This window comes from Hypomesus nipponensis, chromosome 28 (assembly GCF_054491055.1).
Source record: "Hypomesus nipponensis isolate SF chromosome 28, ASM5449105v1, whole genome shotgun sequence".
NCBI lineage: Eukaryota > Metazoa > Chordata > Actinopteri > Osmeriformes > Osmeridae > Hypomesus > Hypomesus nipponensis.
In genome coordinates, this window is record NC_140388.1 from 9,474,418 (window position 1) to 9,501,220 (window position 26,803).

General features: G+C 51.6%; 1 protein-coding gene across 1 annotated transcript; it reads left to right on the forward strand.

The window, feature by feature from the left end:
* Window positions 1-3,071: 3,071 nt before the first annotated feature.
* Window positions 3,072-26,327, forward strand: LOC146219919 (AP2-associated protein kinase 1-like). The gene is given in 21 exon segments (XM_084694756.1): window positions 3,072-4,153; window positions 8,610-8,728; window positions 9,321-9,429; window positions 9,649-9,791; window positions 10,486-10,607; window positions 10,944-11,025; window positions 11,403-11,535; window positions 11,983-12,086; window positions 12,587-12,672; window positions 12,778-12,932; window positions 13,324-13,505; window positions 15,050-15,237; window positions 15,569-15,762; window positions 15,885-15,959; window positions 16,305-16,400; window positions 18,458-18,562; window positions 18,984-19,088; window positions 19,639-19,791; window positions 19,979-20,068; window positions 25,461-25,910; window positions 25,913-26,327. Coding segments are annotated over 21 exon segments (3,246 nt in total). The 5' UTR covers window positions 3,072-3,993; the 3' UTR covers window positions 26,308-26,327.
* The last annotated feature ends 476 nt before the right edge of the window (window positions 26,328-26,803 follow it).

Sequence of the window (26,803 nt, forward strand, 5' to 3'; positions counted from 1 at the left end):
GGCGGCGCTCATTTAAAGCGGGCGGCAGAAAAAACATTACCACTATAGTTCAGGGTATGAAATTGAGGAATCTGAATATAATTTGTACTGCTCTATTAGCGTCTGTGTTTCCTTTGTGCATACAGTGCTTCCCTTTCCACTGGATTTTTGGATTGCATTGATTTATAGGAATGTTAGGTTTCAGCCCGGGCTTGTGGAAATAATCAAGCTACTGACAAATGGCTATGATAATTAGACCTTGAACCACTGGCACTGCATAAGAGAAACACAGGAGAGTAAAGTGTGGCTATGCAGGTATGTGCTGATTTGGATGGTGAGATCCAGATGTGGAAGTCTTTGTGGTGAGAAGGGCACTCCATCTTTCTGTGTAGAGAACCGTAGACCCCATGTCCAGGACATCTACAACAATAGGATGCTTCTGCCCCATCTGGAAACATCCTGCTCATTTAGAAACCACACCTCTCGTCCATTCCGAATATCCCTCCCCTAACTTTATCTTGAAGAACTCACAGTATTCCCCAGATCTCAATGTCGAACAATGTTGGCACACTGGACGTTCATTCCTGTCAATTGCGTGTCGTTAAAGATGAGTCTATTTTGCATTGCACCTTTCAATGCAAGGGAGCAGCTGCCATCGTCCTACCCTGTCTGCAATGCCTTTCACCCAAATTAGTACTGTCTGACTCTCAAGTGCCAGCTACCTCCGGACAGCCATAGTGAGAGCCAAGGCAAACCAAGGGATAGGAAAGGATCTCATGTTCTGAGGCGCCTTCCGATGGTGTGAGATTTTCTTTTGAAAAATTAGCCGCTGTCTATCAGGCCCAAGGAGATCTTCTGTTGCCTTTTTTATTCCTTTAAAACCTCACCTCTTCTATCTGTGCTGCAAAGTAGTCTGTTTTCAACAAGCTCCCTGTTAAGTCTCAATCAACAGTAGAGCTGGTTTGAAAGCAGTGTGTGAAGATTTTTCATGTTTTTTAAATGAGCTTTTCTTTGTTTTATTTTTTGACAATTACTAAAACTAATTACTAAAACAACGTGTGCCTAGTTTACAGCTTGTGTATGGTCTATATCTGTGGCTATTATTAAGTCGTCATGAGAATGTAATTTGACAAAATCATAGCTCAAAATGTCTTCTGAACAAGACCAAAGGAAAAGTTGGGACACTTTTTTTTCTATCAAAGGCATATTTCTGTTAACCAACAATGCAGAGCATTAGACTGTATGACAATGTTATTTTATTCAGGCTTGTGACCGGTCCTCCTGATACAATAGCATAGCCAGAACTGGAACAAACAAAGGATTTGTATCAGGCCACTCAATCCTTCCAAGGGTTTATTGATCTTGTTTTGTGAAACAGCCTAGAGCTGGTAAGAGCTTGGATATTGTTGTTAACTTAGCCTTCTACCTAATTTTGCTGGATAGGTGGAAGGCATGTATTTTAATTAATTTAAAACAGAACGTTTCTGGAGGCAGAATGAGGTTAACTTTGGGTCAGAGATCAAAATAATCCCGTATGATTTAGTTCAATTATTTTGGATTTAAGATGAAAGGCAAAATAAGCATGCATGGATATACAGTTAATGTACTTTTATATTTTAAACTTATTTACAAAGTTATTAATAACAGATAAACTGTATTTACATAATTTTCTTGACAATTTCTTGACACAATCTGGCACAATACAAACATTTCCATCCATTATGTTTCTTGTATTAAATCAAATCCTTAAAGGCTTCAGTCCAAAGCCAGTTTTTATGGGAAATGAAATAAAGATAGCTTAATCCAAAGGGGGTTTGTATAACTGACTGCAGACCTGACCTGTGCTTATCTCAGAATTTACAGGTTTGGAAATGTATGTTGAATGAGCTGTGGATTAAAGGTGCTCAAGTAATAACCCACTTAGATGCACTTGCTTTTATGACCTCTGAGATATTATTAACCACCAATGGCCTGTTTCTAGTCATTGATTAATAAGTATTTCAACAGACACACCATTGTCCCTTGTTCATGTAAGACCTCTGTTTTCAAAGGGACTTTCTGCTTTATGTTTAGTATAGATACTGTTATCCCACACATTCTTCTGGCATTGCCTGTGGCAAAATAAAGTCATTGTACCGTTCACATAAATAATCATGTAGTCTGTACATATACATAGAGGAATGTTGCATACAATCTTAGCCAAGGAAGGTCTATTTTTTTTTACAATTGCTAGGGGTGCTGCAAATTCATTTAAAAAAATGGGGTAAAACTTTTCATTAAGGTTACATGTAGCAAGTAACTACATAACAATACCACCTTTGATACAAACGTTGTCAATAGAATTGGGCTGATGGACATATACTTGGTATCCAGGCTTTAACGGCACCTGCCAGAACATCTTTATAGCATTAGCCTAAAGCTGTGCACGTCTATTACCCTACATGCAGCAACTGCACTGCCTGGTATAACTTTAAACTGATTCGAGTTTCCGAAGGAATCGTTCAGGGTGACCCATTTGTTTTGTAATGAAACAGCGACCTCGTGAGGACAAGACAATTGTAAACAAATAAGTCATACCAGAGCCATGGTTCTGAGTCATAGCCTACATGTTCAAGGTTGAAATGAATAGAACTTGGATATGGCTAGTAAAAAATGTTGGAGATGAACAAATGGAATGTATAAGAACTAACTAATAGTATAAATCAGGTCCAGTCTAAATTAATAGGGAATATCAAATATAATATCAATTTTGATTAAAGATTAATTGTATGTTGGACCCTGATGAGTGAGGGTTGAGTAGTAAAATATTATATGAGAGTCAATATATGAACAATGTTCAATGGAAAGTGATGCATCTATAAAATAAAAGAGAATACGTTTATAGATAGATGATGTCTCAGGTTTCTCAAACTGATAAAACAGCAAAAGACTTGGCTTGCATATAACAAGAATTTATCAGATCTGCAAGCACCGCGATTACTGGGTAAAAAAATAAAATAATATTTATACCAAATACTACTACATGGTGCACCGCCGGCTGGACAGGACACTCAAAATGAATTTCGCTGATGTTGCGTTCTATGTGCGATCTAGCTAGGAAGCTAAGTACCTGTGAATGGGGAAAGGAAGTACACGATAGCTAGATCTAGCTTGCAAGAAATGTAAAGTGGATAGCCAGCGAGTAATTACACGTCGAAATTGGAGAAAGAGATCACAATAAGTTAGCCAGCCAGGTAGTTAAATCGAGAGTTGTAATCGGCAAGGAAAACGGATGACAGCAACGCTACTCTCTCTACGTTTTCTACTGGAGAATTGGATGATCAGTTTAACTTAGCCATAGCTACCTAAACATCCACAGCTAGCTATCCAACCTAGCTCAAGTATTTCTCCATGACAGATAACGCTACTACTGTCTGAGCTAGTAGAGAGCAAGCCAGCGTAGCTAACTGACGTTAACTAAGACCTGCCGATAACCGGACATAAAGAAGTACTTGTATCTAGTTATGACAGTCAAATCATTGGTGGCTAGTGCTAGCTAGCTAATCAGCTAGCTAGCACTTGAAATTTGTACTATCAAATAGTGCAACTTCTAACATTATTAACCTAGACCGGTGATGGTTGTCAGATAGACAGACGGAGCGCTAGTTTAGCCAACCCGGCTTGTCTGGATAGTTTCCCTATCACTCTGACTGTCAAAGGAACGGCGACCTCATATGGACACATTGTCATTTGCTAAGAAAGGTTATTTGCTTTTAACATTTCTTAACAACAAATCCGTCGGGACTCGTGGGTCGCCAGAAACCTATTGGTTTAAATTAAGGCTTAGTTAGCTGTCTTGTTAGCCAGCCAATGTTGTTAGCCTAAATTGCTAACGTTACGTTAGCCAGGCTTTGCTCATTCAATCTGTGGCTAATCCTAAACTCTAGTTATAATAGCTAGGCTATCTGTTAAACAGCTCCCAAGAATTATTGGTGACAGTTTCGATTACAAGATTGGAAAGCTAACATCACTACAATGAAGAAATTTTTCGATTCACGCCGGGAACTTGTAAGTTCTGGGCCTGGTTCTGGAGCGGGTGGCGGAGGCGGTGGATCTAGTTGTGGTGGCAGCTTCATTGGACGGGTTTTCACCATTGGACGGTATCAAGTCACCGTTGAGGAAACAGTTGCTGAAGGTGAGATATATAGACACAACGATTAATGGTTAACCAACATCTTCTAAAAGTCAGCAGGCCCCCGTATTTCTTTATGGATGTCGGGCAAGCAATTACTAGCAGTGTGAAGTGACCGGTTACTACTATTGGTGTGAAGCAAGTAGTTGGCTTCATTTGATTTCTCTCTGTTTTATCTATTCATGAGTTATGCTATTAAACTTAACAAGAAAGGTCAGCAACTGCTTCAGCTTGGACTTCTTCAGACAGCTGCAGTTGACATCATGGTGGCATAATTCCACAACAGGCATTGCATGCCGACCACTACACTAATAAGGAATTATGGGAATTCCAAAACTGTCTGTGAAATCTTCTTCCCAAAGGTGTCGGTTTTCCTCTGACACATATGAGTGGTGTGTCAAATATCTCTGTTGTCCAGTAAGTCTATTCACAAGACTAGCTGTCTCCCCATTGGCATCTCAAATATCTAGCCTGCATACATCAGCCCTGGGTGGGACAAGACACAAGCAACCAATACGAATTTCTAAAGCTTTTACCGAGACACATGCTTAGTCACAGCAGTTTGTTTACTGAAAGAGTGAAGGACTAAAGGGTAGGACCTAAATCTCACAATATCTGTCAGAAAATTGTATATTTTACAGTAATTTTCCAGATCCAGTCTATAATTTCCGTAAACTGTAGGCTACTTATACCACAGGACCGCCTTGTCTTGTCTCTGCCCTTGTTGCTGTGTGCCACACGTGCGCACACTAGTTTGGTCACAATGGTACTCTGCCTCTGTCAGCTGAGAGGGACTGTTGCTGAATAATGGATGGCAGGAGCGTGATTTATTAATTAGTGGTTCACCATCTGTTGGTCCACCCCACCATGTTTGTTTGACTGTCTGACTAGCATCACCTTCAGTTGTCGACAAGCCGACTTAAAACGAGACAAGGGATCATTTACCAAGTCAGTTTCCCATGGGGCACACCTTTCTCTGGAGGTTAGAATGCAGTACGGTCAGAAACGCCCTCCAGGTGTGGCTCGAACCGTAAAAGCTGCAATTGAGAACAGTTTGGTGCACAATGTAGTTCAAACCAATCAAGTTCAAACTCGGGAGAACATCCTTACAGTCGACCAGATGAGGCTTGCTTTCCCCCACAAACTGCCTCTTGTCTCGGATTGGAAATCCCACATTTCACAGAAGTTACAGTTGGAATGTTCTTCAAGGGATTGTGTCGTCTGCCCCCCTGGCCCTGATATCTGATATCCCCATTCTGAAGTTAGGCACATGGTTCAGATGTTGGAAGAAGGAAAACAATCACTTTAAATGAGTAGGCTATTTTAATCATGTTCATGTGATAATGGGAGTCATTCTCGAGATCGTGAAAAGGATGTCTAGTTAACTGCTGGCCTGTTTAAAGTGAGTCCTCGTAACACAAGGCATCTCCAGTGTGAACTGGCCCTCTTCAGCGGTCTGCATGGGTGGCATTGTCGTCGAGGAAGCCAGCCAGTTGCCACGCCATGTGTAGTCCACACACAACCCAATGTATGCACTGAGGCATGCTGGGACAGAGTCCCATTTTCAACCGGCTGTTTCCCTATTCAGGAACTGGTATCAGCCAGCTAGTGCCTAAAGTCATACATTCAAACTGCCACAGCAAACACTGCGTCGTTCTCTGGTGTTAGTAGAACGGGGCGGCTCGTGGACCGACCCCGACTGTAAACAACGTAGTAGCAGCAGCCATGCGTTTATTCATAGGATCGCTCCGTTATGCACGGTTCAGTACAGTGATGACACAACCTACATGTCTACTAGTGTCCTCTGCATTTCTCACTGCAATGCGTAAGCTGGAAGTGTGTGTGTGTGTGTGTGTGTGTGTGTGTTTGTGCACGCTTGACTGGGGTATTATCCAGGATGTCAGCTATGGCCCGCAGGACTATTTGTGGATGGTCTTGTTGTTGTTGGGTACAGTCTGCCGGGAGTGCACTGCCGCACATTGCTTCAGAAGCTCGCTAATCCTCCTAATTACATTCAGTCTCCTGAGATTAGACGCGAGACAGGAAGGGCATGGTAGTCCCACGTCAGTCGTAGAGAGCACCACGGGAGTAGTGCCCCGATAAAACACGAGGAAATGAAGAAGTTCATCCTTTCGTTGCGGCCCATCCCTCGCCTCACCCGCTCTCCTTTGGAGATGGCCTTCCATTGGCCGCCGCCTCCCTTTGCGCGTCATTCCTTCGCCCTGATTCGACAGCTCTTCCGGGGGCTTTGCGGTGACGAGGCACCCGATCAAACCTCAAAGCGACGGGGTCACGTGGCGCTCGGCTTAGGGATGCTGGCTGGATGACTCAGCCCACGGCGTGGCCCTCAAGCACACCACACGCTGAGAGAACTGTCAGTGTGTCAGCAGCCTTGGTAAAGCGTGTGTGTGACTGTGTGCGTTCGTCTGCGAGCGATAGAACAGGGGTTCACTCACAGGTTGCGAACACTCCAACGGAGAGGAGGACAAAGAGAGCAAAAAAAACAAATCGGGTCTTCGGTGTGTCTATAGAGCCCCGGGCCCGCTTCAATGCTGCTTCCTAACGTGACTGAATGACGGTGCTGTTGGGGCAGAAGCGGTCTCTTTGCACCGCAGCAGTCCAGCTTGGGGGTCCCAGCAGCTACAGTGTGCTGGGTGGATGTGTGCACACGCATGTGAAATGAAGTGTGTGGCTCTGTGATTGGCTACAGAGTGTCAACCGTCTACCATGCCCAGGGATGTATTCACACCTCTGTCGAGTGGCCAGCCGAAGAAGAACCCCGGATACACGACTTAAGATCCTCTGAACAGCCGGGGCCAGAACCACGTCTTTGATAGCCTCATGGGAAATCAGAGTATGTTCTAGAACTTTCCTTTGCAGCTGGATGGCATCCAGGATGTTGGTTTGACACATCCACAATGTGCGCTGGTTTGGTGTGCCCGCGTAAGCAGCTTAGCGGTGAGGGACGTGGGGGTTGGAAAACACACCAGGAAGTGGTTGGCTGGCGTGTCAGTGCCGTGTGTGTTTGTGTGTGTGTGTCAAGGCCAAGCGATGGTCGTTTTCTCAGACTGTCTGCCGCGCTGCTACCTGCAGTTTGCCCCTCAGCACTGCTGACTCACACAGCACTATTTTAAGCCCCTCTTATCGCAGCTTGAAACACGTTTTTACGGAACTCACTTCCTTTAGCTTTGCCTACACACACACACACACTTGTTTTCAGTCATTTGGTTTGTGTGTAGGTGTGTGTGTACGCGAGCATGTTTCTGTGTGTGTGTGTAAGCACGGGCATGCTGCCAGAGCTGTGCGCTGGTGGTCAGACATTAGGAGACCGTATCAAATGGACTCGGAGCAGCGAGATGCTCTCGTCCTGACTGGAGGAAGTCTGGGGCTTCTCGTCCGTTTCTGTTCATCACAATCAGTGGATTTGCTTTTTTGCATTAGTATTCGAGCACACATTCTCTGCTATGAATCATTCACAGTATCTGTGATTGGCTCTGGCTCTGCCTGCCTAGAATAACAAAATCTGTTGGCTGTAAATTATCTTAGTTTTTCTCGAGTCATTTTAAACATTGTCCTCTGACACCCATACCAGAGACGCTATACTACCACCCCCCTGTGTGTATGAACTGGCCATTTTGATGTCGGGGTGTTTGTTAAGCGCCTGGTTGTCTACCTGGGTACTTGGAAACCCAGAACCTGATAGTCGCACCATTCTAGTGGAGGCGGACATAACGTTCTTCCGCATGACTGAGCAGATGAACCCTTGTCACAGTCACTGCGTCTGTCAAGGTCAACACAAGGCCATGGGAAGCTCGGGCCAAGGCTTCCTGGCCGATAGCAGACAACTGTGGGCTCTGTTGGTGTGTGTTGTTCGAGAGCTTTCGATTCGCCACACTTCCGCTGTCACCCTCTCTCCCTTTGTGTGTCCCTGCAGGAAACAGGTGTCACTCTCTCACCCTCTCTCCCTTTGTGTGTCCCTGCAGGAAACAGGTGTCACTCTCTCACCCTCTCTCTCTCCATCTCTGTGTCTCTACAGGAGACAGGTGTCACTCTCTCACCCTCTCTCTCTCCATCTCTGTGTCTCTACAGGAGACAGGTGTCACTCTCTCACCCTCTCTCTCTCCCCCTATCTCTGCAGGAGACAGGTGTCACTGTCTCACCCTCTCTCTCTCCCCCTGTCTCTGCAGGAGACAGGTGTCACTCTCTCACCTTCTCTCTCTTTCTCTGCAGGAGACAGGTGTCACTCTCTCACCCTCTCTCTCTGTCTCTGCAGGAGACAGGTGTCACTCTCTCACCCTCTCCCTCTGTCTCTGCAGGAGACAGGTGTCACTCTCTCACCCTCTCCCTCTGTCTCTGCAGGAGACAGGTGTCACTCTCTCACCCTCTCCCTCTGTCTCTGCAGGAGACAGGTGTCACTCACTCACCCTCTCTCTCTCCCTCCCTGTGTGTGTCCCTGCAGGAGGCTTTGCGATCGTCTTCCTGGTGAGGACTCACCAGGGCGTGCGCTGCGCCCTCAAGAGGATGTACGTCAACAACGAACACGACCTGCAGATCTGCAAGCTGGAGATCCAGATCCAGGTGAGGGGCGAGCGGCATCCCTGTCCAGGCGCATCCTCCCCCTCTCTCTTTCGCCCTCCCGTCCTCAGCCCAACCCCTTTGCCCTCATCGCCCCGCCCCTCTTCAGCAGACCACGCCTGACCCCTGATGCACCTGTTCTACTGGTCTCCTCTGAAGCCGAGTTGTGTCGCTGTACTTAAGAAAAGGCTGTAAAAACGGTATTGTTACTGGGTGGCAGTGACTGTCGGCTATACAAGTAAGATAAAGAGATCACAGGGGTTGGTAGTGAGTCATTCACCCCCCCCCCCCTGCACAGTGATAGCCCTTTTGAGAATGTTCTGCCAACTCAGTTTCCTGTCTTGTGGTTAAGCTCTTAGCTAACCAGTTCCTTCCACCACACCCAGGAGGGCGGGAGGAGAAGCTATTAGTATGACATGGTTGTCATCATTATCATTATTCCTGGCAGCCCTTTGAATATAGGCCCATAGAGCATAGGTGATCAGAGCAGAACTGTAACACACTGTACTACTTACAATGTCAGCCACTCACTAAACGGTGCTTCCGTTCTGTCGCTGGCTAATTTGAATCTGTGTGTGTGTGTGCGCTTGTACAGAGGGACCTGGTGGGCCACAAGAACATTGTGGGGTTCCTGGATTCCAGCATCACTGCCGTGGGGGCCGGTGATGTTTGGGAGGTTCTGATCCTCATGGACTTCTGCAGAGGTGACCCTCCTCCTCTCTGTCTCACTCAGCCTGTCTCTCACCGCCCGCTGTCGTCAGGGTGACGCTGCTGGACATGCTACCTTGTATTCTGCGTAATGTAGGCTACTGTATGAAAAGAGATCAAAGATTAAAGTCAAATAGTATGTAAATTATATCATATATATAGTAATGTACAGAAGCCGAGGATGTCAGTTCACTTATTTGTATGTGTGTGCGCAGGAGGACAGGTGGTGAACCTGATGAACCAGAGGTTGCAGACCGGCTTCACGGAGGCCGAGGTGCTGCAGATCTTCTGTGACACCTGCGAGGCGTTGGCCCGCCTCCACCAGTGCAAGACACCAATCATCCACCGCGACCTGAAGGCACGTAGAGCCGCCGCACAGCACTCACCACCTCCTCAGATTCACACGCTGTCCTCGACGTGTCTCCCTGTCCTCGGCGTGTCTCCCTGTCCTCGGCGTGTCTCCCTGTCCTCGGCGTGTCTCCCTGTCCTCGGCGTGTCTCCCTGTCCTCGGCGTGTCTCCCTGTCCTCGGCGTGTCTCCCTGTCCTCGACGTGTCTCCCTGTCCTCGACGTGTCTCCCTGTCCTCGACGTGTCTCCCTGTCCTCGACGTGTCTCCCTGTCCTCGACGTGTCTCCCTGTCCTCGACGTGTCTCCCTGTCCTCGACGTGTCTCCCTGTCCTCGACGTGTCTCCCTGTCCTCGACGTGTCTCCCTGTCCTCGACGTGTCTCCCTGTCCTCGACGTGTCTCGCTGTCCTCGACGTGTCTCCCTGTCCTCGACGTGTCTCCCTGTCCTCGACGTGTCTCCCTGTCCTCGACATGTCTCAGTCTGTCTGCCTGTCTCCAAGCACCGGCTGGACTGGGGATTTGTCCATACATACGTTGCATTACATGTTATGGTCAATGATATATGTAAATATAGATATTAGTTGTTGATGACATGACAGGTGACGGTTGCTTTTAAGACCGTTGTTTATGTAGAGGGAGGTCTAGCATTCTCGTCTTGTCACCTGACCTACCTGTCTCTGTGTGTGTGTGTGTGTGTGTGTGTGTAGGTGGAGAACATCCTGCTCCACGACCGGGGCCACTACGTCCTGTGTGACTTTGGCAGCGCCACCAACCGCTTCCAGAACCCTCAGACAGAGGGCGTGCCCGTGGTGGAGGAAGAGATCAAGAAGTGAGTGGTTACCGGCCCGGCCCCGCCTCCAGCGGGCTGAGCTGAAGCCCAGCTCATGCAGACAGTTAGGGAGTGGAACCGGGTCAGATGGCTGAGCGGTTAGGGAATCACGCTATTAATCAGAAGGTTGCCGGTTTGATTCCCGGCCATGCTAAATGAAGTTGTGTCCTTGGGCAAGGCACTTCACCCTACTTGCCTCGAGGAGAATGTCCCTGTATTTGCTGTAATTCGCTCTGGATAAGAGCGTCCGCTAAAATGTAAACCAGTCACTTTGCTACTGGATTATTGAACTAAACTGAACTGAAGAGGTGATGAATGCTTCCCTGCTGTATGTAGGTACACCACACTGTCATACCGGGCTCCTGAGATGGTCAACCTTTACGGAGGCAAGGTCATCACTACAAAGGCTGACATCTGGGTAAGTCAGCAGTTTTTCTACAAATCATGAGAGTGTGTATTTATTTATCGTAAAGGGGGTCCTTTATTGACCAGTTAAACTCTTTCCAGACCCCAAATATCACCCACATTTTTTAACAAGACTGTTTCTTCAGTTCATTTGTGAAGAAAAAACTAAACTAAACAAAGATTTGCCGTGGTAACGAAAGAAAGGACATGGGGGGGGGGGGGTCGAGAGGCAGCCTGTCGTCGACAGACCCCTGTACGCCAGCTGTCAGCAGTGTCACGTTGCTGCCTGTTCCCGCGCTTCAGCTCAGCTCAACGTTCCCTGTAGGGCTGTGTGTGTGCTCTCCGCCTGAAGCTGTGTGTGTGTGTGTGTGTGTGTGTGTGTGTGCGCAGGCCATGGGCTGCCTGCTCTACAAGCTGTGCTACTTCACGCTGCCCTTCGGGGAGAGCCAGGTGGCTATCTGCGACGGCAGCTTCACCATCCCAGACAACTCGCGCTACTCCCACGACATGCACTGCCTCATCCGTGAGTAGCCTTCAGCCCTTCAGCCCTGCCGTCCACCCACTGACCATCTGAGGGGGCCATCTGAGGGGGCCATCTTGTTTTGAGATTTGGAATCTAGTTGGACTTTTAGTATAAATGGTGTGTCGAGTGCTGGCCCTTTGACTTCATTTAAGGAAATGAAACATTTATTTTAAGAACTCTTAACAAATGAAAGTCACCCACTGCAGCCACATGTACATGTTATAAGCATAATCAAGCTCATAACTGATACTTTTGCACTTCCAAAAATTGTAAAAAGAAAAAAGTGTTTTTGCAGTGTGTGTTTCGGTATAGCTCAGTGGTTAAAGCCTTTTGACAGCAGATCAAAGGATTCACATACTAGACCCTATACGTTGCTTTGGATAAAAATGTCTGCCAAATGAATGACATGATACTACATTGCCTGCTACAATATGCCCCCCCTCCCAGGATACATGCTGGAGCCTGACCCAGACATGCGTCCAGATATCTACCAAGTGTCGTACTTTGCCTTTAAGCTGGCCAGGAGAGACTGCCCCATCCAGAATGTTAATGTGAGTACGTCTCTCTCCGCTGATCAGCACTAACTGGCAGCAGCTTCTAGCCAAACAAGCACCAGATCCAAATCTTGGACTTCACCCAAGTCTTTCACGGCTTACTTTTTAGTACAGTGGACCTTTACGGACTGTATTTCTCTAACCAGATGTTGTGATTTATAGTCGGATTCCGAACTGATATTTAAGTCCATCATTAAAGGGCAGCGATTGAGAGGGTCTAAGCCTGTCTGCCTCTGCCAGCTGGCAGCCTGCACTCTCCTCTGGCTCTTTGAACACTGCTCTGACAAGGGAAATCTCTGCTCTCAGTCTCCTGACTCAGCACTTTTTCAGACAGAGAGCAGCATCAAAGTGCACATTCCAGGCCATTTATAGAAAGCGTACTTCCAGCTCCGGCTGTGTTTATGGGAAGGAGCCAGTCTCTGCAGCCGCAACTCAACACGGCGAATCGATTGGCTCTCTGCCGCGTTGCGTCTGAGCGCCTCTTCTCGTCTCCCTAGATCTCCGCCGTTCCCGCCAAACTCCCCGAGCCAATCAGAGCCAGCGAAGCGGTGGCCAAGAAGAGCCAGAGCCAGAGCAAAGCCAGGTGAGTGAGAGAGTCCAGCCCCCCACCAGCCGTCGACGCCCATGACAAGTGTCCCACCGCGCCCGTGTGATGCCCCCCACTGTGCCCTTCCTGCCCCTCTGCCAGGCTCACAGACCCCGTGCCCACCCTGGAGACCTCCATAGCCCCGCGCCAGCGCCCCAAGGCCGGCCAGGCCCAGCCCATCGGCATCCTGCCCATCCAGGCTGCCCTCACCCCCCGCAAGAGGCCCGCCGTGGCGGCAGGGGGCCCGTCGACCCTGGGTACGAGCGCCCCCTCCATTCCCCCACCCCCCTCCCTCCCTACCCCCCTCTCGTCCGAGGGGCGTCCTGTGTCCAGTTTGACGTATCGATCTGCAGGCTGACAGATCACAGCCTCCCTAAGCCTCCCAGGGGATCACCCGCACCAGGCTTTTAATAGAGCGATGATTAGCCCTCAGACACCCATCTGTCTCGGAGCTGCAGTTCTCATACAGAGGCACAGTCGACCTGCTGCTGTCCGTTCCATCATCGCTCACCAGCCAGATCATTCCAGTTTGACACTTTAGATCAAAGCAGATATTATGAACATGATAATTAGAATGTTTCAAATTCTACTTTTTATTTTATTTGTTATTATCATATAAATCCTCCTATGTCCTACGCTATTGGACAGGTGTCGGAACGGGTGTGGCCCTTCCCTCTGCCGGCGTCCAATCAGCTCAGCATGCTCCTGTGGGCCAATCGGGCCCCTCGCCGGCCCAGGCCACGCCCCTGGCCACGCCCCAGCACCAGCAGGTCTTCATGCAGCAGCACCCTGCTCCCTTCTTCATCCCGCAGCACCAGCTCAACCAGCAGGTGGGGGAAAAAAAACCCTGTGTTTCTAATGTACGACGTGGCCGAGTGGGTGGAGCTCGGTGGTAGAGCATGTGACTGTAGATTGTGAGGTCGCAGGTTTGATTCCCCCCCTCCCTTGGATAAAAGCAGTGAATGAACACATCATGTTTCTGAATGAACACATCATGTAGTATGAGTATTCTGATGTATGTGCATTTCTTTCTCTTGTGACCTAACTTGAGTCTTTCTATCCCAGGGAGGGTGATGTTGTGAGGGCTTGTAAAGGTCACAGGGAGGGTTTTGCATTCCATTACACTCGTAGGCCGTAACTTCATTTGCTTGGCAGGGATTCCTTCGGAGATCTGCTCTGTGATTGAGTTAGAAATCAAAGGGCTAACACTTAGCGTGTGGCGCAGGGAGATCTGAGCAGCTCCCTCCCTCCCTCCCTCCCCTCTTCTCCTCCCCGCCCTTATTTAGCCTTAGTTAAACTGGGAGGGAGAGGGAGTATGGTACTTACATCTGGGCTGTTCCCCAGACCCGTGCTCGACTCGTACAGTCATGAATCTCCTCTAACTGGGCCGGGGCAGACAGGAAGGGGTAGTGGAGCTTCTCAACAGCGCCTGTATTTCCTCCTACTCCACTATCGCTGAGCAGCATCCACTGGTGCAGAATCTCTACCAACAACAACAGCAGCAGCAGCAGCAGCAACTGCAGTGCCCCGCTTCCGCCCCCCAGCCCTCTGCACCAGGCCAGCCCTCTGCACCAGGCCAGCCCTCTGCACCAGGCCAGCCCTCTGCACCAGGCCAGCCCTCTGCACCAGGGCAGCCCTCTGCACCGGGGCAGCCCAGGGCTAAGCCTCTCCCTCCAGCTGCTCCCGTGCAGCTTCATCCAGCCATCCCTGCCGTGGTGACCCCCATCCCCGAGCCCGCAGCGCTCGCTCCTGCCCAGCCCGCCACCCCCAGCCCTCCAGCCCCCGGCCCTGCAGATGACCCCGACGCCATGGTAACCCCTCACCCTCCGTCGACCTCCAGCTCTGCCCTCCTGGAAGGGGGAGGCTGGAAGGGTCCTTCGCGCTCCCCTAACCCTGCTTGTTCGTCAGAACCTCGCTCTGCTTTCATCTAAACACACGGCGAGAGGATGGTAGCCGCAGCACCGGGCATGTCGTCCGTGAACAAGCCGCCCTCTGTCTTTTTAACGACTTCTCTTTAACATGAATAATGAATGGCGGTGGTGGGGTCTCTAATGACTACTAGAGGTAGCTGCTGTTTCCCCTGAATCATTTCCATCTCTGGGTCTGTGCCGCACGCAGCGTCTCGCTGGCCCCATCTCTCTCGGGTGATGTCGTGATCATAACCCGCATGCCGCCAATCGACCGTTCTTCCTTCCTTAACCAGGGGGGGGGGGGCGGCGTCGGGTTGTAGCTTTTTCGAACGCGAAGGAAACGCTCCTCCTCCTTGCTTTTTCATTCGGGCGCCAAGACGTGGTGTTCGGTGGGAGTCTAGAATCTCGCTCGCACTTAAACCCTCTCTCTTTCCCTCCCTCCCTCCCCTCCCCCTCCCCCCCAGACCCCTGGCCGCGGGGCGCACAAGGTCGGCTCCCAGACGCCCCCCTCATCCCCCAAGATGGCCGCCCGGGGCGGGCACCGGCGCATCCTGAGCGACGTCACCCACAGCGCCGTGTTCGGCGTGCCCGTCAGCAAGTCCACCCAGCTGCTCCAGGCAGCGGCGGCCGAGGCCGGCCTCAACAAGTCCAAGTAAGCCCCCCCACCCCCACCCCCCGGACTCCCCTGGACGGGGGCCCCGAGGGCTCAACCGGCCCCATTCACGCCCCTGCAGAGAGCCCAACGGGCCTCATGAACAGTCCATTCATACCACAGAGCCCACATGGGAGAAGAAACAGGCCCTTTTCTACCCCCAGGAAGAACCAGGGAAGAAGCCCTCCTTTCAGTCTATTAATAATCCAGTTGGCTGTTGGCGGCCCCCCTCGTCTCCACACGTCTGAATGTTGAGCTGCAGATGTGTTTCCCCCCTGCTTTCTCCCCCCTCCCACTCTCCTAAGGGCTGTGCGTGTGTCTGTGTGCTCAGGTCGGCCAGCACCACCCCGTCCGGCTCGCCCTGCTCCTCCCAGCAGAGCGTGTACCAGCCGGGGGAGCCGGGGGCCCCCGCCGCCCCCGCCGGCTCCAGCGCCCAGCCCAGCTGGAACCCCTTCGGGGACGACAACTTCTCCAAGCTGACGGCGGAGGAGCTGCTGAACAAGGACTTTGCGAAGCTGGCCGAGAGTACGACCTGCCGCTCCGCACACACACACACACACACACATTTCTGTGAATAAACACGTACACACACCCAGGTTTAATACACGGTGGATGCGTTCTCACCTCTGCTCTGCTCTGTCTCTCAGCCAGGCCAGGGGAGAGCCTCATCCCAGGGCTGCAGTCGCTCTCCACTGCCACAGGGGGAGCCAAAGCATTCCCAGGTGCGTCTCTCTGTTCTCTCGAGCTGTCTCTCCTTCTGCTTGACAGACAGGACCCTCTTCAGTACCCCCACCTCTCCTCCCCACCCCCCCTGTCCCCAGTGACTCCATTAGCTGTTGGCTACTCTGTCATTCATCAGAGGATGGCCTCTGCTCGGTGGGATTGTTGAGCTTGATTCTGAGCTCAGGTCTGAGTCAGTTTGCCCCCTGCTCAACCTCATCTGAGGTCAACCCTTAACTTCATGTCCTCTTCTACTCCTCCTCCCTTTTCCTCTGCTATCCCTCTGTCTCTCCTTCTGCCTCTCCCTCTCTCTCTGTCTCTCCCTCTGTCTCTCTCTGTGTGTTCAGCTGAGAGAACCGCTGACATCCTGGGTTTGGATGCTGGCTCAGCACTGTTGAGTGTCCCTGATCCCTTTAACGCCCTGTCCCTCTCTAGCTCTCCAGGTAAAGCCCACACCACACCACCTCAGCCCGCCCATCTGAGCAGCGTTCATACACACACGCCATCGCACCTCTCCCAGACACACACCTGGCCCTGGGGGCTTGAACTGTTACTGTTGCGCTTCAAAATCGCGGCCCAGTGCTGGAGTGGTAAGGCTGTAAGGTTACAGGCCTTTGTTATGGACCTCTCTCTTCCTGTGAAGCCAGCTGGCTTGCTTACTCACTGGGGCTCCTGTGGATGAACAGGCCGGCCGTCTCCCGCTTGGGTGTTTACTGTTGCCTGGCTACCTCAAGGACAAACTCTCATTGGTTAATTGGATTTCCTTGACCTCGGAAGGTTATCTTGTTCTGACCGTCTCCGCTACTGAGAACGGGGAGCAAATTAGCACCAGACCTCTAAGCTCTGTCAGGAGGAAGTGTGCCACTTCATTTCCTGTGTCTCCCAGTCTTCTTCTGTCAGTGGGGAGCGGGAGCGCTGGAGACTGAACCGCAGGAGATCATGGGTTTCAGCTCTTATGTAAGCTGGGTGGGGTTAATCCTCCCAGTCCTTCTAGATCTCTCTCTCACTCTCTCTGTCTCTCTTTCTCTCTCTACCCCACTCTCTCTCTTGTTCTCTACCAACCTTGCAATGCCAATCTCGCTTTGACACTCACATTTAGACCTTTCTCAATCACATTCTGTCTCTCACCCAGTTCACCCAGTTCTTTCACCCCCCCCCAAACACGCACACACAAACACACGCACACACACACACAGTCTGGTTGTCTTTCCGATCTCTCTCTCCCCCTCTCTCCTCCTCTTCACGGTGTGGTCTCCTGGGTACAGAGAGAGCTCTCAGCCCTGCCCTACAGCAACGGTAGCTCACAGGAGAGAGCTGGACGCGCGAGTCCTCAGGAGAACGACTCGGCTCCTGAAAAGAATAGACTAGCTGCCCAGCCAGACGGGCGGGGTCGTCCTATGACTTCCCCGTCAGGTCATCCCCCAGCATGCCCCTGGATGCGGCCCGTCGACAGGAGCGCTCCCGTTTTGTCGCCCGAGGAATCATTTTTGTCAGCGTTGACCTGTGACCTGTCGCCTCTCTCCTCTAGTTAAGGGGGCTAAGAGTCACATCTGCTGTGTCATGTTCTGAGGCCCACCTGCCCACGCTCCCTCCCCACCCCCCCCTCCCTGCTACAGGCCCTCGCCCCCAAGCCCCTCGCCTGTAAGTATGAGTAGGCCAGGTGACCAGGTAGACGTGCTGAATGAAGAGGACCTCACTCACACGCATGCACCCGCCTCACGCCCAACCTGCACGGGCGGACTAATGCTAATGCCAGTGTTGCACACACACACACACACACACACACACACACACACTGGCAGGTGTGCTGTTGCGCCTGTCTGTCATTGTTGGGTCGCCACGACCTCTAAAACTCCCCCGACCAGGGGACGCGCTCCGAAGAGCCCCTGTGGGTGTGTTGTCTCAGCGGCAGTGAGACGGCAGCCAGGAGGGTCTGGATGGAACAGTTGAGGAGTGGTGTTGTTAACAGGAACCTGCGTGTGTCTACTGCACAGTGTGTGTTGTTATAGCGTGCTGTGGGAGGGGGGAGGTGGGGGGGACCTTGCCTTGAGGCATGGGGGTGTTTCTATGGATACGCCGTCGGCCTTGAATTAACTTGAGATGCAATCTTTTCTCAAGCATGGCGTTCTTGTCACTGTAACCGACTGACTTAGACCCTTGCTGAGCCCATGGCCTCACTATGAACCCAAACAAAAACACTGAACTGATGTCAACAACACTAACAGCTGCTACCTCCTTACTTAAATATAGTAACCCTAGATATATGTTATATCTAGGTGGCCTTACGCCTTTTCTCCTTAAAATTCCTTACTATATCATTTTCTTTCTTTCTCTTTGCTTCGCTAGTTTGACTTGTTCCATCTCTCTGTGCCTTTCTTCTTGCCATCCCTCCCCTCCTGCCCCCCTCCTCTCCTCCTCCTCCTCTCTTCCTCCTCCCCTCCTCTTCCTCCTCCTCCTTCTCTCCTCCTCCTCCTCCGTCCGTCTCTTCCATGGCTCGCAGAGAAGCTGATCGAGGGGCTCAAGTCCCCAGAGACATCTCTGCTGCTCCCTGACCTTTTACCCCTGAATGACCCCTTCAGTAGCTCTGCAGAGGGGCCTTGCCATGGTAACCTCCTCCTCTACCCGTTCCTCCTCTACCTTCCTCTCCTCTGTCCTTTTTTCCTCTCCTCTTTTCCTCCTCTCCCTGTTCCTCCTCTCCCTTCTTCTCCTTGTCGGTCCTCCGCTCCTCTGCTCTCCCTTGCCCTCCTCTACTTCCCTCTCCTCTGCCCTCAGTCTGCCCTCTCGCTTCCATGGGAGATGCTTCTCTCACCTCTAACCAGTCAGTATGCTGAGGCCCAGGTTGGGTTAGAGAGAGATAGAGTCAGGTTTTCTACAGTCCAGCTCTCTCTCCTCCCTCTCTCTCTCCCCCCCCCCTCTCTCTCTATCTTGCTCTCTCTTCCCCTCTCTCTCTCTCTCTCTCTCTCTCTCTCTCTGTCTCTCTCCACCTTCCCTTAACCCAGCGTCTCCCCCTGTTCCTCTTCCCCCAGCAGGAAAAGCAGAGATGAGCGTGGACTCCCTGATCGCAGGCCTGGATGCCCCCCAGACCCAGAGACTGCCAGCCCAGCCGGAGCCCTCCTCAGCCAGCCTGACAGGTGAGGGCCCTGGCCCCTGGACCAGCCAGCAGGGGAGAGTGCCTCCTCTAATAGTAATGGGGTCCACAATTTAACCACCCGGCCTTTTGTTCACCAAAGCCCCTCTGTTGAGAGTGACCATGCAGTTGTGGCTGCCAAGGTCCTCAGTAGCCCTGTTTGTTTGAGGTCATACATCACCAGCATCACTGGATTGCTTTATAAATGGCCAGACTGTAATATACAAGCGGGACCGCTTTCCTCAGGCCTCCAGGGAAATCTATTCCCCCTGTGTTCTCAGTGTAAGAGACGTGCATAGATGAAAAAATATTTTATTTAACCTTTCAAAACTGTCCCCACCTTGTCCACTAGAGGGCGCCAAACTATGGCTGCTTGGTCAAAACCAGATCCTTCTGGCTCTATCAGGACTACTGTGTTTTTGTCTGCTTGTCGGACGCTCTTTGCTCCAAGCTACATCTTGAGTTTAGAATGGGTGACTAACATTCATTCTTTCTTCCTTCCTGTCCTCCTCCCTCCCTCCCTCCCTGCCCCCTGTGGCTTGGCCTGCTCCCAGACCCTCTGGTTGGTGAGGCCTCTCTCCTGGGCTGTTCTCTGCTGCCTCATCACCCCACACCTGGGTCCGCCCCAGCCTCCTCCGCCCCTCTCTCTGGCTCCTGTCTGGACGAGCTAGCCTCCATATCTCTGAACCCTGGTCAGCCAGCTACCGGTAAGGGTGTGCGTCTCTCTCTCTCGCTCTCTCTCGCTTTCTCTCTCTCTCTCTCTCCAGTCCTCTCTCTCCAGTCCTCTCTCTCTAACTCTCTTTACCCTTTTCTCTCAGTCTTCGTTTCCAGGCTTCGCTAACCCCTCCCCCCTCTTCCCATCACCCCCTTCCTCCCTCTCCTCTTCCTCCACAGCAGACTCTGCTGTCCTCACCTCCGGGGAGAAGGGCCCCGAGGACGAGTTTGACCCCATTCCCGTGCTCACCTCGAAAAGCGTCAGTCAAGGTAAGGCCAGCGGTCAGCCTCAGCCCAGGGGGAGGGGCCAGCCTCAGCCCCGGGGGAGGGGCCAGCCTCAGCCCAATGGGAGGGGCCAGCCTCAGCCCAGGGGGAGGGGCCAGCCTCAGACGTGGGGGTGGGGGGGTGGGTAACACCCCCAGGCCTCTGCCTGGGCCACACAGCATCATGCTCCAGGGCCCATATGTGAGCCCTCCTCCACCCTCACTGCTTCGACACATGAATGACCCAGAAGCTTCCTTCTGTCAGCTTTAGCCCATCACTTCCTGGTCCTGTGCTGAGGGCCTAGTGAGAGGAGCTTGTTTTAGAAAAGCCTGGATGTGCACTTCTGGGGGCATCGGGTGTCGCCATGCCTGTCTGCATGCTCTCATTTCCAGTGGACCCCTCTCTACTCCCCCTGCACCACGTTGTCAGTGCTTCTACTGCTAAGATCGGGCACAGAGTGTTCCTGTCGAAGTAATCCGCAGCTCTCCAGACATGTGGTTGTTCAGATGTAGTGGAGATTAGAAGATGAGTGCTTTTGAGTGACTGAGGCCAGGACATGAACATCCTCCAGGCTCACCCTGTAATGCTGCAGCTGCATGTGGATAACCTCAGCTTACAATCTGTCTCTGTCTTCTTCTCTTCCTGCCCTCTCTCCCTCGTTCATCTCTCTTTCCCCCGCTTCATCCTTTCATCTCCCTCCCTGGCTTTTTTTTGTTGTTGTCCCTCGCGTCGATTCTCTCATCCTTCTAATGCGGCTCTACCTAATACCTATCCTGTTTTTCTTTCTTTCTCCCACTTTTTCTTTTTTTACATCCACCCTCCTCCTATCATTCCCCTGCTTCATGTCTTCATTGCCCTGTTTCTTCTCGCTCTCGCTCTCTCTCTCTCTCTCGCTCCCTCTTCCCCTCCCTTTCTCTCTCTCTCATTCACTCTGTCTCTCTCTCTCTCTGACTCTTTCTCTCTCACTCTCTCTGTCTCTCTCTGACTCTTTTCCTCTCTCTCTTTCTCAATCTCTCACTCTCCCTCTCTCTCTCTCTCTCTATGACTCTCTCTCTCTCTCTATGACTCTCTCTCTCTCTCTCTCTCTCTCTCTGACTCTTTTCCTCTCTCTCTCTCTCTATGACTCTCTCTCTCTCTCTCTCTCTCTCTCACTCTCTCTGTCTCTCTCTCTCTGACTCTTTTCCTCTCTCTCTTTCTCAATCTCTCACTCTCCCTCTCTCTCTCTCTCTCTCTCTCTCTATGACTCTCTCTCTCTCTCTATGACTCTCTCTCTCTCTCTCTCTCTCTCTCTCTCTCTCTCTCTCTCTCTCTCTCTCTCTCTCTCTCTCTCTCTCTATGACTCTCTCTCTCTCTCTCTCTCTCTCTCTCTCTCTCTCTCTATGACTCTCTCTCTCTCTCTCTCTCTCTCTCTCTCTCTCTATGACTCTCTCTCTCTCTCTCTCTCTCTCTCTCTCTCTCTATGACTCTCTCTCCATCTCTGTTTCTGGCACGTTTCAGGTGGTCACTCGCGCAACAGCAGCAGCAGCTCAGAGTCCAGCATCCCCAACTTGGCCCGCTCCCTCCTGTTGGTGGACCAGCTCATCGACCTCTAGGGGGGGGGGGCGGGGAGCGGGTGTGTGTTTGTGTATGTGTGTGTGTGTGAGAGGGTGGGGGGGGGTCAAGGGGCACCGTGCAATCGCTCCCAGCTCGAGGAAGGGGGGAGGGAGGCTGGCTTGTGAGGCACTGTGTAAATACAAAGCACCTAATAAGGTGAACCCTGTGAGGAGCCTGTTATTATGGTCTGGCGTGCCTCCTTGCTCCCCCCCTCCTCCCTCTCCTCCTCCATCCCCTGCTTTGCCTGGTGCGCTGGTCTCAGACGTTCAGACTGGCTGCAGACATTCCCCAGTCCCATGTGGCTGTCACCCCCCCCCCCCCCCTCCCTCGTGGCACGGTCACCGTCCCCCCTGGCTGGCTGCACCCGTCCTCCTCCTGCTCTCCTCCATCTGTCTCCACCCTCCAGCTGTTATGTCGTCCCTCCTCCCTCAGCTCAGTCTGCTGTGTCAGGGATCGGACTAGATAATAAGCAGTTTTGTGCTGTTGGCTGTTATATCTCCTGGTTATCTCGGTGCATCTCCCCCCCCCCCCCAGCGGCTTTGTCCCTGTAGGCTACGATGCAGCCTAGGCCTACAGCTATATTCAGAGCTCCCTTGTACAGGACACAGCGCCACAATTGAGGCCTGCAATGCCATACTTGGGCTTTTGCTGGGATTTATCCCTACTGATCTGTGCAGCCTCCCTCCAGGCATGTTCAAACGTTCCTCTCCACGCATGTGCACCCGGCGTCGCTAGGGCGATCATATCTGTTCAATCTATAAAGCTATCCACGTGTACTACAACCCTCTTTCTGGGCGGGAGAAGAAAAAACAAATCGTGTTTTTTTCCCCTGTCGTAGCAGTCCTCTGCAAGACCTCGTTTGTCGGTGACAAATTCGATCGTGGTATTCTCGTGAAGCTGTGCGATGGGCAGAGGGTTGTGCTGGTCCGCTAGACAGCGTGCCACCACTGCTGATAGGCCTTGCGTAGGGAAGAGAGGCTGGCACTGCCTGGGGGGGTTTGAGGTGGGGTTACTGGGCTTGGCCAGCAGAGCAGAGTGCAGAGACGTGCACTTGTTTTGGGTCACCTGACAGGTGATGGGTGCCGTGCATTGATCTGGACCTATGCTGGACTAAAGAGAGGCGAGGGTGAGAGAAAGGGGGACACGTTTGCTCGTAGAAGGAGAAGGATAACTTGTGTATGTTTAGGATTGGGACCTTCTCTGATCCAGATGGGATTCTAGAATCGTCCGTATGTTCTCTAGGTTCTCTATGCCGTGTTGCACCTTTTCACTCGCATCATATCCTGTTACGTTCACCCACTGTCCTGCCCAGGCATCTCCCATACCCACCTGCCTGTCGGTGTTGCTTGGACCTATCATAGACCTCGAGGGGTCCCTTGTTCCACTTAAATCTGGAGAACCATGTACATAGAAACACTGTCTCTGTCCTTAGACTTCTCTTGTAAAGCTGTAGTGATAGTAGAACCAACGTGTTTGATATTAAAAAATTCCAAAAAAGAAGACATATATCATGCTATGAGTAAATGTGACTTGATATTATAGAATGAATGTATGAAACGAGTATCGATATGACATATAATGAGAATCCATAAGGAAATATTCTAGTAACAGAAATGTTTTATTTCTGTGTATTCTTTATGAAGCTGTATTTAAGAGTGCAACCATCTGTTGTCCACATTCTAGTGTCGATCTCTCACGTCTCATGTTGTGTGAAGGACAGTACTTTCCTTGTTGTTTCGAGTGTAGCGAAGCAGCCAATCGTGTCAGTCTGTCCTCACAGGGCTCCTAGGTCAACTCAGTGTTTGTTCCCTTTTTTTTTAACCGGTTTGGTCCTGTTTGTGGTTGAATTGACGTCATTTTTCCCCACTGCTTTGCGACCTTTCAACCCCCCCTCCCCCCTCCTGAAAACAGGGCTCATGACGGAAGCTGTTTTCCTGATATCTCTGTTGTCTCTTTTCTGTTCCTCCCTGATTGGCCAACACTGTTAGAGCAGGTCCTCATCTTGGCTAACTTTTCATAACATGAACGACACAAGCGGAACAGGTTTATGCAGGTTTATCAATTGCTGAAAACTGAACCAAAGTAGTTGTTGACTGGCCACGCCCTCGTCGATGTCCCCTACATGGAGAGAGAGCCAATCAGGACTGACTCGACTCACCTGAGGTACAGGAAAGCCCCCCTGCTTGATTCGCTTGGTGAAAAACGCTGCATATCAAAATGAGGTTTGACTGAAGATACATTTCTATTGAAATGTTACGTCTGCGATAGGATATGCTTTAAGTTAAAGTTTCTTCTCCTTTTGTTCTTTGAAATAAGTCTGATAGTTTTACCCTTCCCCTACATTGTGTAAAAGGTTAGTTCAATAGTTTAAGACACTGACCTGCACATTCTACCGATTTGTAAAGATTGTGTGGGTTGGAAGTTTCAAATCAAATGTATATATTTTTCCCCCCCTGTTATTTTCCGACCCCAGTTCACGTCCAGTTCTGTTGTTTGCAGGTTTTAGTGTGGCTAACCTATGCAATTCTGCAGTAATGCTTAACACGATCCTTAGACACCACAGTGCTGTATTGAGTAGAGTCCCATAGCCTTGCCTGTAGAGTTTGACTTGTGTTGCTGTGAAACTGACGTTCTCGTGTGTTGACTGGGAGAAGACGCTCCATTTGACTGCATCCAAACCGTTTGACACAAGTTCAAGAGCTATTATCTCGTGTGTACCTTCTATTTTTATGGACCAGAGACAAGAAATGGAGTCCAAACGAAAGGGAAGTGAAATAAACATGTACATGTGAATCTCTCTGTAGTCTCCTTGGGGTCTTTTTCATGTTTTGCTGAATGTGACACCTCATGAGAGGGTGAAGGTTTTCCCGGCTCCTGTGTCCACCTTACCTCACCACATCTTCCAGGACGCGAACATCTCTGTAGTGTTAGGGGTTCCCTGGGGTACCTAGGTCGGGTAGGGTAGCTCCCAGCTGCAGCTCCCCCCTCCCTCCCTCCCCTCACTTGCATCCTCCTCTGCCGTGTTGTCTTCTGGCTGGGCTGCTGTCGCTGCCACTAACCCCTCTCTCTCTGGAGCTTCCAGATAACTCCTGCTACCAGCACGGCTAAGGTAAGACTGGCCCCGTTTCTGCTCCTGTCCGTGTGTGTCTGTCTGCGACTCGTGTCTGCGTGTCTGGCTGCCTGTCTGCCTGTCTGTGACTGTCTGTCTTGACTGTCGACCTCTTAACTCTCCCGGAGTTCCAGAATGTTCTCTTACTCCGTATTCCCCCTTCTCACTCCTCCGTAGGTTCCTCTGTTCTTACCGAACGCACACAACAAGAGCAACTCTAATGGACTCTGATGCTCCCTTAGAAACCGTTCATAAGGAGTTGTTTTCATGTGGGTTGGAAGGAGTCTTTTCTGACGGTGTTGCAAGTCTCCAGAACTGTATTTTTTGGGGAGGCGGGGGGGGTGAAATTAGGTAATTTAATGTTGTAGCGTTCGAATTCTGTTGTTTTGTCTGTTGCTGTGTGTGGTGTTTCAGCTGTGTTGTAGAGAGCAGTTGTGTTGTTTTGAAAGGATTTGTGCTGTGCTGGCTTGTCGCTGTCGGCCCATTTAGCTGCTCGCGTCGCTTCCGTGGTGTTTTCTGGCGTAGAGCAGAGATCTGTGTCATCTTTGGCGTTGTTTCGGTTCCACTGTCATACGGAAGGACCTTCGACTGTTTGTTGTTTTTCAAGCCGTCTCCTGTGAACTGATTGCAAGCCATTCCTGAGCTGTCTTTGTCGTGTCTGAAACGGCATCTCTCCTGTCTTGTGTTCCCCTTCAGAGCTGGCAGGAGAGAGCAACGGATACGCTGTGCTGAGCGAGGCCCCTGAGGCGGAACTTCCGGAACACTGCCTCGGAGCGACCCAGGGCTGTGTCCACTCCAGTGACGAAGAGGAGCAGGAGGAGGATGAGGAGCTGGAGGGAGCTGAGGAGCAGGGGAGAGGGGCCGTGGAGAACCACTCTGCGGGGGCCCCGGACTGCAGCGGCTCCCAGCCTCTCCTGCTCGATTCGGAGGAGGAAGAGGACGTTCCCGACTTCACCCCGCCCCAGCCTTCTCAGGCACCCTTGCCTCAGCCTCTACCCTCCAGCCCCTCCCACCAGCCCGCCCCCGGCCCCCCCAAGCAGACCTCCCTGGGGACAGAGGCCCCCCTGCTCGACGTGTTCTCCAAAGCCCCCTTTCGGATTGGGCAAGGAGAAGCCGGCGACGTGTTTGCCAACGCCCCCTTCGTCCGCCCCCCTCCGCGGCCCACGCCCATCCCGACGTCTTCCTCCAGGCCCCCTTCGGGAAGAGGAAGGAGGCGACGGGGGTCGTCGGGAAGCCCCCCCAGCCAAAGCATCCGTACCCGGCCGTGGTCCACCCCGAACAGGCCCTCCTGGATCAGATGGCCTCGCAGCCATTCCGACCCCAGGCCCTGGCCAAGTATTCCCGGCACTTTGAGGGCCCCGTGCCCCCCCAGCAGCAGCCAGCGTCGGCCCACAGGGGCGCCTCCGGCGTGAACAGGCAGGGCTCCCTGGGCTCGGCTCCCCCTGGAGCCCTGCACTCGTGGGCCTCTGAGGTGAACGCTGCCGCCGCGGACCCCTTTGTCTCGGCGCCCTTCCACCTCAAGGCCCCGCAGGACAAGCCCTGAGCAGGGGGGGGGGGGGTGATCTGGAGGAGCGGGGGGGGGGGGTGTTGGAGCCGCCAACACGGAGCACCATGGTAGAGTTGGCACGCTGCATGCTGGACCCAGCGCCTAGGCAGGGCTGCATGGAACTCGCTCATTCCATCCTCGACTGACTCGACCGTGACTTGATCGGAAGCACCGGGGTCGGAGCTCTTTCCCGCTGCGGTTAGAATAAGGAGGTTTAGATCAATCTCAGTTATCTCCGTGCTGGACCCTGTCATACTTTAATGTGATAATCATGCACAGACATTATTGGGGGGGAGGGGTAGAGATGGTGTTTTTTTTTTGTTTTCTTGTCGTTTTTTGATTTTTTTTTTCTCGCCTACCTCAGAGTTTTCCTAGGAGAGCGTATTCTTACTGATGAAGAGAGCTACACTACGGGGCCTCCTCCAGGTGGGTATGTCCTTCCTTCCTCCATCCCTCCACCATTCCTTCCTGTTCTCCACCGGCAACGGCTCCA